This window comes from Dama dama, chromosome X (assembly GCF_033118175.1).
Source record: "Dama dama isolate Ldn47 chromosome X, ASM3311817v1, whole genome shotgun sequence".
Taxonomy (NCBI): Eukaryota; Metazoa; Chordata; class Mammalia; order Artiodactyla; family Cervidae; genus Dama; species Dama dama.
This window is the reverse complement of record NC_083714.1, coordinates 116,189,140-116,207,149: the sequence shown is the minus strand read 5'-3', so window position 1 is coordinate 116,207,149 and position 18,010 is coordinate 116,189,140. Positions and strand designations below refer to the sequence as shown.

The window sequence follows — 18,010 nt, the reverse complement described above, 5'->3', positions numbered from 1 at the left end:
TGGATATATTTTTTAAAAATTAAAAAAAATTATTTGTCTGTGCTGAGTATCAGTTGCAGCACACAGGCACATCTTTGTGTCACGTGAGATCTTCTGTTGAGGCACATGGGCTTAGTTGCTCCGTGGCATGTGGGGGTCTTTGTTCCCCAGCTAGGGATTGAAATTTGCACTGCAAGGTGGCTTCTCAACCCTGGACCACCTGGGTAGTCCCTGGATACATTTTTGATTCTCACAACTTGGAGGAGTAGGTGCCACTAGTGGGGGAGAAGCCAAGGATGCTGCTGAACATCTTCCAATGCACAGGTCAGCCTCCACAACAAAGACGTATCTGGTCCCAAATGTTGATAGTTAATCCTACAAATCTGGCCCAAAGAATTGAGAACAGATACTCAAACGAAAACTTGTACATCAAGGTTCACAGGAGCCCTGTTTCCAATTAGCCAAAGGGTGGCAACAACCCAAATGTCCACCAACTGATGAATGACTCATCAAATTGTAATACAGTCATACACTGGGATATTATTCAGCCATAAAAAAAGAATATGGTACTAATACAACATGGATAAATCTAAAAAAACATTATGTCAAGTGAGAAAAGCCAGACACCAAAGGGCACATATTATATTATTCCATTTATATGAAATATCCATGATAGATAAAAATCCATAGAGCTAGAAATCAGCTAACAGGTTGCCAGAGCCTGGGAGAGTGCAAAATAGAGACTGACTGTTTACTGGGTAGAGAAGGTCTCCCTTGGAGGTGATGGAAATGTTTTGGTACTAGAGTTATACAATATTGTGCATGTACTAAATGCCACTAAATTGTACAGTTTAAAATGGTCAATTCTGGGCTTCCCTGGTTGCTCAGTGGTAAAGAATCCACATGCCAATTCAGGAGACATGGGTTCAATCCCTGATTAGGGAAGATCCCACATGCCACAGAGCAACTAAGCCTGTGTGCCACAATAATTACTGAGCCAGCGTTCTAGAGGCCGGGAGTTGCAACTACTGACGCCCATGCATCCTGGAGCCCATACTCCACAAGAGCAGCTCCACAATGAGAAGCCTGCTGACCACAACTAGAGAGTAGCTCCTGTTCACTGCAACTAGAGAAAAGCCCACACAGCAGCAAAGACTTAGGACAGCCAAAACTAGATAACTAAAATAACTAAAACTATTTTTTTTAAAGAGTCAATTCTATGTTATGTGAATTGTTTTGCCTATATTATGTATTTTGCCTCAAATTTTTAAAATGTCAACAGTGCTAGGGTTAAGAAGCCATTGTAAATTTATGTACCAAAGTTATTCTCTTCTTCAATAGGTAAAAGGCAGAGAGGATTGTATCAAAGACAAAAAGCATCAAGCACTATAATGAGGTTTTTTTTTTTTTTTTTTTTAAGGCAGCCTGAACCTCACATAGTAAGCTCATTTTTTTTTTCTAATAGGAAAATCTTGCCAGGAAAAAAAATAATGGCTGTTGCCAGCTCCAAGTAGATTTGTTTTACTGTTGCAAAATTATGAAGCTAGATAAGGATTTATAATAAATTGGTGACATCATCTGGACTGCACAGGCATGAATATGCTACCATAATAGCGAGACTCTCAGATTTAATATAGGCCAGAAAATGAAATAATTGTCTTTGAATGTGTGCCTTCACTTGAACTATAAACCTGGGGCCTGTCAAATAAAATTAGGCAGTACATTATTAAACAGTCACTTTACAAGCCTTGTCAGTTTGAACACGCATTCACTGTTTGAAAATATGGAGCTGTATGGCTTGAATTAAAGCTTAGGACTGACCTCAACTGAGCACTAGTTCAGCAATGACTCAAAGAACTTACAAATTTACTCTAGTAGCTATGAACCATCTTTCCTTCCATTAAGTCTTGGTAAGTGGAGGGGATATGTTTGGGTTCTTTGAAGTAAAGGAGCCAAGGGAATGATGCTGCTATGGTTTAATCACTTCAGTCCAGTTCAGTCACTCAGTCATGTCTGATTCCTTGTGACCCCCATGGACTGCAGCATGCCAGGCTTCCCTGTCCATCACCAACTCCTGGAGCTTGCTCAAACTCATGTCCATCGAGTCAGCGATGTCAACCAACCATCTCATCCTCTGTCGTCCCTTTCTATTCCTGCCTTCAATCTTTCCCAGCATCAGGGTCTTTTCAAATGAGTCAGTTCTTTTTGCATCAGGTGGCCAAAGTATTGGCATTGCAGCGTCAGTCCTTCCAATGAATATTCAGGGCTGACTTCCTTTAGGATGGACTGGTTTGATCTCCTTGCAGTCCAAGGGACTCTCAAGGGTCTTCTCCAACATCACAGTTCAAAAGCATCAATTCTGCGAGAGTCAGTCTCTCCCATCAGGAATCTTCCGTAAGCCTCTTATCTTTATTCATTAGAGGGCAGACAGAATGAAAACCACAATCACAGAAAACTAATCAAACTGATCACATGGACCACAGCCTTCTCTAACTCAGTGAAACTACGAGCCATGCCATGTAGGGCCACCCAAGACGGATGGGTCATGCTGGAGAGTTCTGACAAAACGTGGTCCACTGGAGAAGGGAATGGCAAACCATTTCCGTATTCTTGCCTTGAGAACTCCATGGTTTAATAATAATAAACAAAAGACTGTAACTGGTAGCACTGTCACTGTTTCTCTACAGCACAACCATATTTTCATGGATCCTAGGACATCAAAGGCATGTTACTATTAAGTATGGAAAATGAAGATGGAAACTGACTTTGTGGATTAAGAATTTATAGGCCTAGGGTTTCCTTCTAAGCTAGATAAAACCTATCTCCAAAGACTAAATACCAAAAGAGGAGAAACAGAAAATGTGCTGAGGCATCTTTACATTTTTATGTTAGTTCAGTTCAGTCACTCAGTCATGTCCGACTCTTTGCAACCCCATGGACTGCAGCACGCCAGGCCTCCCTGTCCATCACCAACTCCTGGAGCTTAGTCAAACTCATGTCCATCGAGTCGGTGATACCATCTAACCATCTCATTTTCTGTCATCCCCTTCTCCTCCTGCCTTCAATCTTTCCCAGCATCAGGATCTTTTCCAATGAGTCAGTTCTTCACATCAGGTGGCCAAGGTATTGGCGATTCAGCTTCAGCATCAGACCTTCCAATGAACACCCAGGACTGATTGCCTTTAGGATGGACTGGTTGGACCTCCTTGCAGTCCAAGGGACTCTCAAGAGTCTTCTCCAACACCACACTTAAAAAATCATCAATTCTTTAGCACTCAGCTTTCTTTATAGTCCAATTCTCACATCCATACATGACTACTGGAAAAACTATAGCTTTGACTAGATGGACCTTGGTTTACAAAGTAACATCTCTGCTTTTGAGTATGCTGTCTAGGTTGGTCATAGCTTTTCTTCCAAGGAGGAAGGCGTCTTTTCATTTCATAACTGCAGTCACCATCTGCAGTGATTTTGGAGCCCAAAAAAATAAAGTCTGTCACTGTTTCCATTGTTTCCCCATCTATTTGCCATGAAGTGTTGGGACCGGATGCCATGATCTTCGTTTTCTGAATGTTGAGTTTTCACTCTCTTCTTTCACTTTCATTAAGAGGCTCTCTAGTTCCTTTTCACTTTCTGCCATAAGGGTGGTGTCATCTGCATATCTGAGGTTACTGGTATTTCTCCCAACAATCTTGATTCCAGCTTGAGTTGGAATCAAGCATTTTATGTTAATTATTCTCTAAAAATATAACCTGTGTATCTGTTATCATTCAGCAATTCCAGACATTGTTTTCTATACAACAAAGCAAAATAAAGCTGTTTGAAGATTCATGGGTAAATATTATTCTTATTTTGTAAAAGAGGAGTAGGAACATCTTGTAGTTTGCTATTATTGAGAAGGCAAGATGAATTTCTTTCACATGCTTTGTTATTATGGTAAAGACGTGAAATTAGCCATCATAACTGTCTATTAGAGTAATAAATACCATAAATTGCTGCTATAGTACTTAAGCAGTAAGAGAAGTGTGTTCCGACATAGAAAAAAATCTGATGGAAAGTAGGTATGACTAAAAATCAAATTCTACCCAAACACTGTAAGAAAAACAACCCTCAAATTTTTTAGCAAGAAAACTCCCAAGAAATTGCTTTGTGGAGTACTGAAACCTTTGCCATTTTATCATGAATGTTCCAGTTATTCAGCGGTGGGGGGTGGGGGGGGAGGAGAGGATGAAAAGGTAGGATAAAGTTTTAACGTCTCTCTAAAGATGACTACAGATACTTCTGGTACATAATATGTGGTAAGCCTAAACATGCACCTTTGTAAAAATTCTCATATTTTCTTTGTGAAAACATTAATTCTCTACTAAAATCTTACATATAATTTAATGTATACATGCTGTTTTTTTTTTTGTAACAGCACCTTTCCTTGTTGACTACATACTGTTCTGGTGTTCCATAGTGTATTGTATTCTCTGTGTTATGAAAAACCACAGAGATAAAACCTGTCCATCAAGAAGGGTGACTTTCACCACAGAAGGGGTGTCTTGGGCCCCTTTCTTTGGGGACTTCCCACTGTGTGTTGTGTCCAGCAAGCTTCTGAGTTGAATTTCTTGTTACTTTCACTTGGTGATTGCCAATCAGGGCTGCTGCCTTTGAGTTACCACAGCCAAGGACCACTGCTGCTCAGAGGATTTTGATATTTGAGGCACTCCACTATGTGACACAGATGTTTTAGCTGTTACCATAAATGAGGATGAACACTGAGCCATTTCTCTTTTCCTCTCTTCCCACCCCCACACCATACTGTGAGAACATAGTTTTAAGAAGATATTTTCTTTCACACCATAAGATAGTTTCTAAGTTTTTAATTGACTTTATACACAGCTGATGACTAGGGTGCTCAGAATACAGTTTATTGGAAGAAAATGAAAACTGCCTATGACATAAGGAGACCTAGGTTTGCCTTCTGACTCTTCATTTATAAACTGTAGACTTTAGATAAGACTTTGTCTCATGACTCTATGTTTTCTAGTACATAAAATGAAGATAATAATCCATATTTATACTACAGGGTTCTCTTACAACTCAAGTAAGATAATGGAGAAATATCTATGAGTTATGAACTCTACAGATACTTGTTAATACCAAAATAATTATATATTCATAAGAATTGTAAAAACTAAACCCTACTTAAATACTAAATCTCTATATGGTAAATGGAATTTCAATGCCACATACAATGGACACTGATGATGATCTACTGAGAAATGATTCACACAAGCCTGTTCTCATCCCCTCCACCATTTGTAAGACTATGAATTTTTCCATATCATATAAGCAAAAGAAGGATTCCTCTAACACATCTATAAATAATTTCTTCATCCAACATCAAAGAATACTAAAAGAAGTTGACCTCAATGTAATTTTTCATCTATACTGTATGGTTTCCCAGCTGTGTTCTTTGTTTTCGTGGCTCCTTAATTAATGAGGCCAATGACATGTCTTTTTGATATTTTCCTCTGCTGTCCCTTTGTATGACACATTGAGCTATGTTTGTGAGAACCTTTGCCAAAGCCAGTAAAAACTTCATTGTACACGGCCAGAAAAAAAAAAAAAAAAAAAAAGCACACAGTGGCATCTTTTTTTTTTTCTTCACTAACAGAGTCAGCAATTAACAAGTATAATCAGACAAACTAAAGCTTAGAGTGTCAAGGATAGATTCTTTGTGATTCAGGATGTTAAGGATGTTTTCAGAGTGCTCACACAAACAGTCAAAATGCTGCTATTACAAGCTGCCATGTGTTTGTAAAAGTAGTGTTTTTGGAAGTGCTTCTCTTATCTCATCTCCGGGCGGAAACCTCCCCATCTTTGCAGATTACACGAACAAGCCCTATCCTTTAGCAAGAACTCTATTAACTGCCTGACCATTTAAACAGACATTTGCTGAGGCATCTTTTAAAGCAAGCACTTACTGATAATGATTTGATGACTGTTCTAAAAAGGAAGAAGGGAAACGAGGAGAAATATGTTGCCCTATCTCAGTGCGGCTCTCTTCGCTACAGGGCCATGATGAAAACCAAGAATCACAGCATTCTCCAAATCCACTTGAAGCTTGAGAGAAAGTGAAAATCAAACCATGATTCCAGTTACTCTCAAAGGTTCTGTTGATAGTTGATGCTGGAGTTAGGACCTGGCATAGATTAGTTCTAGAACATTGACCATTTTAAAAAAATGTATTCAGGTTTTAAAAATTTCAAAACTATCAGAGATAGGTATCTTTTGTGAAGGTGGGGACAGAACCAGAATCCCTGAAGGAGTGCTGGAGAAAACACACAAAAGCTGACTCATCACGGTTCAGGAAGATATTTTCCATCTATAATCCTTGGGCTTGCCTACCAGGGCCCAGACTGGCATGGGGTGAGAAAGATGCCCAGAACACAAACATAAGGAAGCACTCTATCTCTAGCACACCCTAGTCCCAGTCTTCCTGCCTACACATCTGATCAAATAACTTCATTTTAACTACTGAAAGACGGAACCAATGGAGATCTACGTCTTCAACAAAGACAGTAATGAGCAGATATCTCTGCATTCTTCCATTATACATTAGGGTTTTCAACATGCTTTCATATATATTCTCACATTATGCCAGCCACAACCTTCTGAAGCTAACAGTGTGCTATGTTATTAATCCCACTACAGAGATAAACAGTCAAAGGCTTTGGCATAGTCAATAAAGCCGAAGTAGATGTTTTTCTGGAACTTTCTTGCTTTTTTGATGATCCACCAGATGTTGGCAATTTGTTCTCTGGTTCCTCTGCCTTTTCTAAATCCAGCTTGCACATGTGGAAGTTCACAGTTCACATACTGTTGAAGCCTGGCTTGGAGCATTTTGAGCATTACTTTGCTAGTGTGTGAGATGAGTGCAACGGTGTGGTAGTTTAAACATTGTTTGGCACTGCCCTTCATTGGGATTGGAATGAAAACTGACCTCTTCCAGTCCTGTGGCCACTGCTACGTTTTCCAAATTTGCTGGCACATTGAGTGCAGCATTTTCACAGCATCACCTTTTAGGATTTGAAATAGCTCAAATGCAATTCCATCACCTCCACTAGCTTTGTTTGTAGTGATGCTTCCTAAGGCCCACTTGACTTCGCATCCCAGGATGTCTGGCTCTAGGTGAGTGATCACACCACTGTGGTTATCTGAGTCATGAAGATGTTTTTTGTATAGTTCTTCTGTGTATTCCTGCCACCTCTTTTTAATATCTTCAGCTTCTGTTAGGTCCATACCATTTCTGTCCTTTATTGTGCCCATCTTTGCATGAAATGTTCCCTTGGTATCTCTGATTTTCTTGGAGAAATCCCTAGTCTTTCCCATTCTATTGTTTTCATCTATTTCTTTGCACTGATCACTGATGAATGTGTTTTTATCTTTCCTTTCTATTCTTTGGAACTCTGCATTCAGATGGATATATCTTTCTTTTTCTCCTTTGCTTTTAGCTTCTCTTCTTTTCTCAGCTATTTCTAAGGCCTCCTCAGACAACCATTTTGCCTTTTTGCATTTCTTTTTCTTGGGGATGGTCTTAATTACTGTCTCCTTATGAACAAAGCTAGTGGATATGATGGAATTCCAGCTGAGCTATTTCAAATCCTGAAAGATGATGCTGTGAAAGTGCTGCATTCAGTATGCCAGCAAATTTGGAAAACTCAGCAGTGGCCACAGGACTGGAAAAGGTCCGTTTTCATTCCAATCCCTAAGAAAGGCAATCCCAAAGAATGCTCAAACTAGTACACAATTGTGCTCATCTCACACGCTAGTAAAGTAAGGCTCGAAATTCTCCAAGCCAGGCTTCAGCAATACGTGAACCGAGAACTTCCAGATGTTCAACCTGGTTTTAGAAAAGGCAGAGGAACCAGAGATCAAATTGCCAATATCCACTGGATCATCGAAAAAGCAAGAGAGTTCCAGAAAAACACCTATTTCTGCTTTATTGACTACGCCAAAGCCTTCGACTGTGTGGATCACAATAAACTGTGGAAAATTCTGAAGGAGATGGGAATACCAGACCACCTGACCTGCCTCTTGAAAATCCGGTATGCAGGTCAGGAAGCAACAGTTACAACTGGACATGGAACAACAGACTGGTTCCAAATAGGAAAAGGAGTATGTCAAGGCTGTATATTGTCACCCTGCTTATTTAACTTATATGCAGAGTACATCATGAGAAACGCTGGGCTGGAAGAAACACAAGCTGGAATCAAGATTTCCGGGAGAAATATCAATAACCTCAGATATGCATATGACACCACCCTTATGGCAGAAAGTGAAGAGGAACTAAAAAGCCTCTTGATGAAAGTGAAAGAGGAGAGTGAAAAAGTTGGCTTAAAGCTTAATATTCAGAAAACTAAGATCATGGCATCTGGTCCCATCACCTCATGGGAAATAGATGGGGAGACAGTAGAAACAATGTCAGACTTTATTTTTTGGGGCTCCAAAATCACTGAAGATGGAGACTGCAGCTATGAAATGAAAAGACGCTTCCTCCTTGGAAGAAAAGCTATGACCAACCTAGACACCATACTAAAAAGCAGAGACATTACTTTGCCAACCAAGGTCCATCTAGTCAAAGCTATGGTTTTTCCAGTAGTCATGTATGGATGTGAGAGTTGGACTATAAAGAAAGCTGAGTGCCGAAAAATTGATGCTTTTGAAGTGTGGTGTTGGAGAAGACTCTTCGGGGTCCCTTGGACTTCAAGGAGATCCAACCAGTCTATCCTAAAGGAAATCAGTCCTGAATATTCATCAGAAGGACTGATGCTGAAGTTGAAACACCAATACTTTGGCCACCTGATGTGAAGAACTGACTCATTGGAAAAGATCCTGATGCTGGGAAAGATTGAAGGCGGGAAGAGAAGGGGACAGCAGAGGATGAGATGGTTGGATGGCATCACCAACTCGATGGGCATGAGTTTGACTAAGCTCTGGGAGTTGGTGATGGACAGGGAAGCCTGGTGTGCTGCAGTTCATGGAGTCACAGAGTTGGATATGACTGAGCAACTGAACTGAACTGAACAGAGATGAACAAACAAGTTTAGAGCAATGACAGGATTTGATCAAAACAGTAGAGGTAGAACTTGAATTCAGGACTCTTGACTCTCTGTCAAGTAGTCTTCTCATTATACTACCCAACACCAACTCTGCCTTTGAGGTCCTTTATAACATCAGATTTCATGACCTATGTTGATTAGAATTAATCATCAAGTCACTGCAGTGGCTGGTTAACAAAGAAATAATCTTAAATTTGTCTGTTGTCAACTGTCCATGTAACAGCCTTATGAGAAATGAAAAATGGACAAAAAGAATTCATTTAATGGGTCTTAATTCCAGTATTTAACACTTTACAGGCAACCAAAGCCATTTAAGTCAACCTCAAAGGTGATGTTTTTCCTACTATTATTAGTTGCATAGTACAATCATATTTTGTTTATGTTATTATCAGTAAGGCCTTAGAAACCATTAGCAGCATATGGGTAACTTTGCTAAGAGTTGTAAAGAAGCTGAGATTAGGGCAGGTTTATATAATATCAAGTTTGAGCCTTCGCTCCCTGTACTAAGAGATGTTCAGAAAACAGCAGTGGTGGGGGGGCAGTGCTGGGCGGGGGGAGACCCTTTCCAGTGAGCAACCTGTCTCTGCACAGCACTGCTTCAGACAAAACCTTTCTAACACTAACCAGAAACACAATTTAATTGTCCACAAGGAAAAAAACTGAGTTGCAAATCTAATTTCCTGTATATAGTGGATTAATGTAGAGGGAATCTAAATTATTTAAAAGTGAAGAGAGACTTACTTCTCCCCATGTTTTCCTGTGGTCTCTGGTAGATCCTTGGATGATGAGTCCCTCTGCAAAACACAGCACACACAGAGTCAGATTCAAGTTCCATTAAAACTGATGTTGTCAACATGAACATCTGATTTCAGTGCTTTCAAATCTTGCCCCCTTATATAAATAAAGCTGGTATCTAACCTCAGAAGATGGAAACACAGTATTCTGGAACACATGGGCTCCATATCAGTTGACTATGACCTTGTTTATCTGGCATTAGTTTCTGCCCTTGCCAAATAAAAGTCATCAAATTGGTCACATGCTTCTCTCATAGGAAAGAAGTGACATCAACAAAAAAAGGTGGACAAAAATGCCAAAAGGCTCAATTTTAATAACAAGGCTAGCATGTTATTAGCCTGCCTATCCCTGGTTTCTCTTCAGTGTCACTCTGTGACAAATCCAATACCCTTTAGAGTGTAACATTTTCCTGAATGGTGCCAAACAGCAGTACCTCTAATCAAATTATCCCTCCGGCAAAGCAGCCCCCAGAGTTACTACCAGTAAACAGCATGAATCAATAATAACTATGAGCTACTGACAATAGAAACTTCGGAGGAGAAAAATACATACTGCAAATGCAGGTATGTATGGAGGAGCAGTGATTCTGTTTCTTTAGGAAAATACACACACAGAAGCTAATGTATACCACAATGGCTTCATTTTCTTACAGGGTTTAATCACAAAACTACCACACATTTACTGTTCACGTGTCACATTCCCAATATGGAGCTAAGCACCAGAGAGGCACAATTCTAATTTATCACCATGTTAAGGAATATATAACCTGCTTAAGTCATACATATAGAGGAGTGTAATGTCATCAACCTGGCCACATAGATCATTCCCAATTTCATTTCCCCTCACAAGGAGACCCACTAGCAACTATGCACAGAAAATGTGCATATGCCCATTTTGAAGATGCTAGGCTCAAGCACCCTGCTGGACAACAGAGAGTGAGCAGGACCACATGAGAAGGGTGAGCGGACTGGATCCACCCTGACCACATCACCCTCATCCCTGGGGGGAGGAGAGGAATATGGATTCCACACTGGGAAAAGAGAGCTAAAGGTGGGCATCCGGCTCCCCTACCATATAGGACACTTCCCCGGAGGCCCACTCAGGTCTTGCCTTATGGAGATCACTGGAGCAATCTGCTGCTTGACTACTGGGAATTGGAAAGAGATGGAGAAGGGGGCGGGGCTCAAAGAAAACAGTGCTCAGGCCTTGGCAAATGGCATTTCTGCTCACATCCATGCCTTAGCAAAGATCCTGGCCAGCAGATCTGGCCATTTGCAGAGCTAAGCAGGTGGCCCCTTCTGAGTAGACAGCTCAGGTGGTAGTTCTACTTGATCTGGATCTATAATCACTAGAGCTTCTTCTACCATCCAGCCCATGAAGGCAAGCAAATGCCTAGCCCTGCTGAAGTGCTGAGCATAGCCTCTGGTTTCTCCTTCCAGGAAGCCTGGCTGGGGACCCAGAGCAGCCATGAACTCATCTTACAGCCCTGACTGGTCAGACAGCCAAGCTAGTAGTGCTGCCCAATTGCTGAGCATAACCACTGACCCCACAAAACCAGGGAGCTGGAACAGTGTGACCCTGGGCAACAGAACCCAGCCTATGGGATGGCTAGAGAGGCAGAGTGGAGCCTACACTCCCAACTCAGCCATGGAGCCTAGCCTTTCAACCCTGATAAGCAGAGGAGCTCAGCCTATGGCCCTGCCCACTTGCTGGAAACAGCCTGTGGTCTTGCCCATGCAGGAAGCCCAGCCAGTAATCTTGCCCAATGAAGAAGGGTAGCCTGTGGTCCCATCAAACAAGGAAGCTCAGCAGCATGCAGCCTTGTTCAACTTCATGGCAGTGTCTGTGGCCCCACCTAATCCTGAAACACAACTTGAAGCCATGTGAAAACACTGTCCTGCCCGGGGCCCTGCTTAAACATAAAATCCAGCCAGCAATACCACTGGGTTGTGGAGTGCGGTCTGAGATCCCATACAACAATGTGTGACTGCTGAACCAACCCATAGTCCTGCTCAATCAAGGACTTGAACCTGTGGCACCACCCTACCAACAAACAGTCTGGGACTTTACCCAACTGGAGGTGATATCAGAACTTGGCTAGTGGTCCCATTTCACTGCTGAGCAAAACCAGTAGCCCCACCCAAACAGGGAGATGGTCACCTAGTAGTTCTGCTTGAACATGGAGCCCAGCCAATAGGCCTACCCAACAGTGGAGCCCAGTCAGTGGCATTTCCCACAAACTCAGAGCATGGCCTCACTCAATGAGACTCCAAGTACAAGCCCTGCTGACTGTGGAAGGTACCAGCTAACTGGTCCAGCAGCTGCAAGCTATCATGAGTGGTGAAGGTCTTTCTCTACAGAAGTGAACCTGTAAAGTCTGGAGGAGGAGACTGCTTAAACATATACACAGACACCAATGCAAGGAATCATGAAACAAACAGGTAAACATGACATCACCAAAAGAAACTAAAAGTTACAACAACTGACCCTAATGAAACAGAGGTCTATAAGCTGTCTGAAAAAGAATTCAGAAAAATCCTCTTAAAGAACTTTCAGTGAACTACAAGAACACACTGACAACTAAAGAAAATCAGGAAAACAGTACATGAATAAAACAAAAAGTTCAAGAAGTAAACAGAAACCATAAAAAAAAATCAGAATCTTTTGGGGGTTGATGGAAGTGTCCACTGTTCTTTTTTTTTAAACTGTTTATTTTGTATTGGAGCATAGCCGATTAACAAACAATGTTGTGATAGTTTCAATGAACAACAAAGGGACACAGCCATACATACACATGTATCCATTCTTCCACAAACTCCCCTCCCATCCAGGCTGCCACATAACATTGAGCAGAGTTCCATATCCTATACAGTAGGTCCTGGTTGGTTATCCATTTTAAATCTAGTAATGTGTACATGTCCATCCCAAACTCCTTAACTATCCCTTCCTCTTTTCCTTCCCCCCAACAACCATAAGTTCATTCTCTAAGTCTGTGAGTCTCTTTCAGAAAAAAAGAAATCTTAGAGCTGAGGAATACAATAACTGAAGAATTCAATAGAATAAAATGGTAATATCTAGCAATAATTACTTTAAATGTAAATGGGTTAAATTCTCCAATCAAAAACAGCATGGCTGAGTGGATAAAATATAAGATTTCAATGATATGCTGTCTACAAGAGACTCACTTTACTTTTAAGGACACATATAGGATGAGGTGAAGGGATGGAAATAGATATTCCAAGCAAGTAAAAACCAAAAGAAAGCAGGGATAACTATACTTAGATCAGACAAGGTAGACTTTAAGCTAAATGTGGTCATGAGAGACAAAGAAGGCCATTATATAAAGAAAAAGGAGTCAATTTCATCATGAAGATATAACAACTGTAAATGTTTATGCACCCAATGTTGGATGCACTTAAATATATAAAGCAAGTACTACTACAAATAAAATGAGAAACAAACAGCAATACAGTAACACATGCTGACTTTAATATCCCACTCTCAACAATGGATCTATCATCCAAATAGAGAATCAATCAGGAAACAGTGGATTTTAACTACACTACAGACTAAACAGATCAGACAGACAGACAGAGATAGCATTCCATCCAATAGCAGCAGAATACACATTTTTCTCAAGAATAGAGAAACTTTTTCTAGGATTGATCATATGGTAGGCCAAAAAATAAGTTTCAACAAATTCAAGAAGGCAGAAATTATATAAAGCATCCTTTATAAACACAATGTTATGAAGTTAGTAATCAATAACTAGAGGAAAGCAAGAAAAATTTCAAGTACATGGAAATTAAACATCTTCCTGACCAACCAATGGACCAAAGACGAGAAATCAAAAGGTAAATAAAACAAATATTGAGACATACAAAAACTGAAATACAATACAGGAAAACCCATCAGATGCAACAAAAGTAGTTCTAAAAAGTTCATAGTGGTAAATTTATAAAAGAAAAGAAAGATCTCAAAAGAACAACTGAACTTTAGCCGTAAAGACATTAGTAAAAGAAGAAACTAGCCCAGAATTAGTAGAGGAATTCAATACTAAATATAAGAGCAGAAATAAATACAATAAAGAATAGGGAAGCAACAGAAAAGATTAACAAAACTAAAAGTTGGTTCATTGAAAAGAACAAAACTGACAAATTTTTAGCTAGACCAATAAAAAAGTGAAGATCCAAATAAATACAAAGGATCATGAGACTACTATGAACAATTACCATCAACAAATTAAACAACCTAGAAGTACTAGCAAAAAAAAAAAAAAAAAAGACGAATAGACCAAAAAAACAGAATCCTGAGTCCAGAAATAAATCCAAGCAGATAAAGTCAACTAATATTTGACAAGGGAGCCAAAAACACTCGATGGAGAAAAAACAGTCTAACAAATGATTCTGGAAAAGCTAGATACTCACATAAAAAAAAAAAAAAACTGAAAATGGACCTCCTCCCTTACACCATGGACAAAAATGAACTTTAAATGAACTAAAGGCTTAAACGTAAAACTTGAACTCATAAAAAGTCCTAGAAGAAAACAAAGGGTAAAAAACAGGCAAAAAAAAGCACAAATTAATAAGACTACATCAATCTAAGAAGCCTCTGTAGAGAAAAGAAATGATCAACAAAATGAAAAGGCAACCAAAGGAATGGGAGAGTTTATTTGCAAACCACATATCCAATAAAGGGTTAATATTCAAAATATACAATGAACTTACACAACTCAACAGCAGAAAACAATCAAATTTTAAAATGGGCAATGGATCTAAATAAACATCTTTCAAAAGAAAATACACAAATGGCCAACAGGTACATGAAAAGGTGTTCAACATCACTAATCCTGAGAGAAATGCAAATCAAACCACAATGAGGGGTGGGGGAGTTGATTCAAGAAGGAGGGGACATTTGTATACTTATGGCTGATTCATGTTGTTGTATAGCAGAAGTCAACACAATATTGTAAAGCAATTATCCTCCAGTTAAAAATACATTACAAAAATACAATGGAACATCACACCTCACACCTGTTACTATGTCTACTTACAGAAAGATGAGAGATAACAAATGCTAGTGAGAATATGGAGAAAAGGGAACCCTTAGACACTGCTAATGCAAATTTAACCTCCTATAACCACTGAAGAAAGGAGTATGGAAGTTCCTCAAGAAAATAAAAAACAGAAATAACATGTGATCCAGTAATTCCTCTTTGGGGTATATTTCTGCACCACCATGTTCACTGCAGCATCATTTATAATAGTTGAGACATGGAAATACCTAAATGTCTACCAACAGGTGAAGAGATAAAGAAATGCACATGCAAGCACGCACACAGGAATATTGTTAGTCATAGGAAAGGGAATTCTAACATCTGTGACAACATAGACGAATCTTTGAGAGCATTAGGCTAAGTGAAATAAGGCAGACCCCAAAAAACAAATACTGTATAATCTCACTTCTATGTAGAATCTGAAAAAAAAAAAAACTTACAAAAATAGAGAGTAGAATGGTGCTGGCAAGGGATGGGGGCAAGGGTGGCGGTAAGAATGGGTGAAGATGGTCAAAAGGTACAAACTTCCAATTTCAAGATGAGTAATTTCTGGAGACGTAATATATAGTATGATGACTACAGTTATTAATACTTACTGTATATTTGAAAAATGCTAAGCAAGTAGACCTTAAAAGTTCTCAACACATCACACAAAAAATTCTAACTATGTTAGGTGACAGATCAGCTAACTAACCTTTATTGTGGCTATCACTTCACAATGTATTTATGAATCAAATCATCACATTGCACAACTTTAACTTATACAAGGTTATATATCAATTATATCTCAAATAAAGCTGGGAAAGAAAGAAATTAAGTCTATATGAAATAGGGACACTCAGGGAATAAATATGTGACTGAAACCTGATAACTAGTTGTACAACACTGGAAAATTATTTCTATCTCAAGTTCCTTGCAAAAGGAAGGGGCAGAACTAGATGAATGTTTCCCAAGTTGATGTACACAGAATGTTAAAAGGTGCATTATTCAAAAACAAGGCTCTGATCAAATAAATGGAAAAAATGCTATCTTAAGGCTAAATGGGTTTCTTTATTATAAAACTTTTCAGAGCCTTAAAAATGCTAATAAGCAATGTGACAAAAGTATACGCTCTCCATGTATTTGGCTATACAATCCTTTTCATAAGCAATCAGTATTTCTTAGGAGTTCTATTCTTGTGAGCTCAGTTTGGGAACCCAGAGAAGATAACTGCTAAAACCGCTTGCAGCTCTGAAATTTCATTACTATCTAACAAGGCATTGATTGTACGGAACAAAAGTAACAAAGTGAATCCAGAAAGAAGTCAAGGGGGTTGATTCTCAGAGTACTTTGGAGCCAAAAGGAACTTGAGAAACCATCTAATGATTTCTCCTCACCCCACCTTTTACTTAAAGCAGCAGATCACTCACAAAATCTTATGCAGAACACTAATATATAAAATGGGTTAGGCCCCAAGTCCTCAGGGTGAATTGAGATAGAGGGCTGTAGTCCCACTTACTGGGATTTCTCCTTGAGGGAGCCTAGAAACTTCGTCGGAAAGCAGAGGTTAGTGAGCCCTAACCCTTCTGATTAGCTATTCTGAGAAGACTTTGGGAAAGAGCTGAACTCTCCTACATATTCACAGGAAGGTCCTTCACCCTTCCCAGTATCAACTCAATTTTAAGTCATTCCTCCAAGTTGGACACATAAAATAAGCATTATGTAAAGAGAATCACAAAACTTTTCTCACTCCAGAAAAAAGTACATGACAGTTAATATGCTAAAATGCAACCCCTGTAGAGACAAGAAGCTATTCAAGTGTTACGCCAGGGAGTTACATGGCTACACTCGGATTTCAAGAAGTTCTGAGTGGCAGCAGTAGGGAAAAGAGGAGATTTGACTGGCGAGACTTCTTGTACTTTATTTCCTGTTTGTTCTTTAATATTTAATAGTCTTTTTGCAAAGAATCAAGCCGTTCTCAGTTGTGTTCGGGGAACCACAAAAGGAAGGGCTTCAGGCCTAAGCCAGGATTTTCAAGAGGACTGGCCTCTCCAGAGGTCAACATGGTGGAGAAAACAGGTTTCAGAGGCAACTCTCTTCCAGGGGAAGACGAAACCAAGGAGGTAACCATCAGCTGACTCACCTAGTGTTCCAGCAATAAACTTCCAAAGACCCGAACTTTGTTTTAAAGAAGACAATTTCCTGACAGAGGTATGGAGTTTACCGCCTACTGCCAATAAACCCTGGATTCCCCCAGTCCCAGGTTACTCCTCTGCTTCTCCTGTTGCCAGGGTTAAGCTAATTTCTTAAAGTAATGGCAACGTACTTAAAAACAACAACAAAGCAGCTTTTAGCCAGACATTAACAAATCTAAATAAAAACCACTGTTCCATGGGTTTACCCAGCCTGGCATTAAACATTCTCGACAAGCAGGTTCTACCTTCATTAGCAGTCACCCTACATTCCAGCCAAACCGGCCTCTACTCATCCCGAAAGTATGCTTTAAACCATTCCAATTCTATGCCTCTGCTCTTCTCTACATTATCCATAACTATTAAAATCCCATTCATCCCTCACTATTGGTAGTGAAGCCTTTCCTCATTCCATGAACAGGAAATCATCTCTTTTCCTTTGAACTAAGACAATGTGGAACTTAGGTGCTATCTCGTACAGATGTGCATACCTTACAGTGTCCATCAGACTGTAGTTTTCAGAGGGTAAGTAATTTGTCTTCTACATCCGTGTCTAGGTTGTGCAAGACACCAGATCATTCCCAATGAGAGCTCTAGTGGCCAGACTTAGGGGAGGCTCTCATACCAACTATGTTTAGGACACTCTTTTTGCCTAAGTTTTCCTTAGTATATAGATCAATGAATCACACTTCAGTCACTTACATACCACCTTGGTTGATTTATTGATTTTTGCTAAATGCATCTATTGTCTTCACTTCAGGTTTCCTTCAATGAAGTCATTTTTTATTTTTATTTTTATTTTATTTTTTTTTCCATTTATTTTTATTAGTTGGAGGCTAAGTACTTTACAATATTTTTTTTTTAATTTTTTTTTTCCAGTGGGTTTTCACTATTCACTTTAG

At 39.5% G+C, this 18,010-nt stretch overlaps 1 protein-coding gene across 1 annotated transcript in view; it reads right to left on the bottom strand.

Moving 5' to 3' along the window:
* PRRG1 (proline rich and Gla domain 1) overlaps positions 1-18,010 on the bottom strand; it is a 141,852-nt gene that overhangs the window by 80,765 nt on the left and 43,077 nt on the right. Inside the window, exon 2 of the mRNA XM_061136114.1 lies at positions 9,828-9,880. Within this exon, the coding sequence (XP_060992097.1) occupies positions 9,828-9,837 (10 nt within the window). The 5' untranslated portion in view covers positions 9,838-9,880. The remainder of the gene's footprint in view (positions 1-9,827; positions 9,881-18,010) is intronic.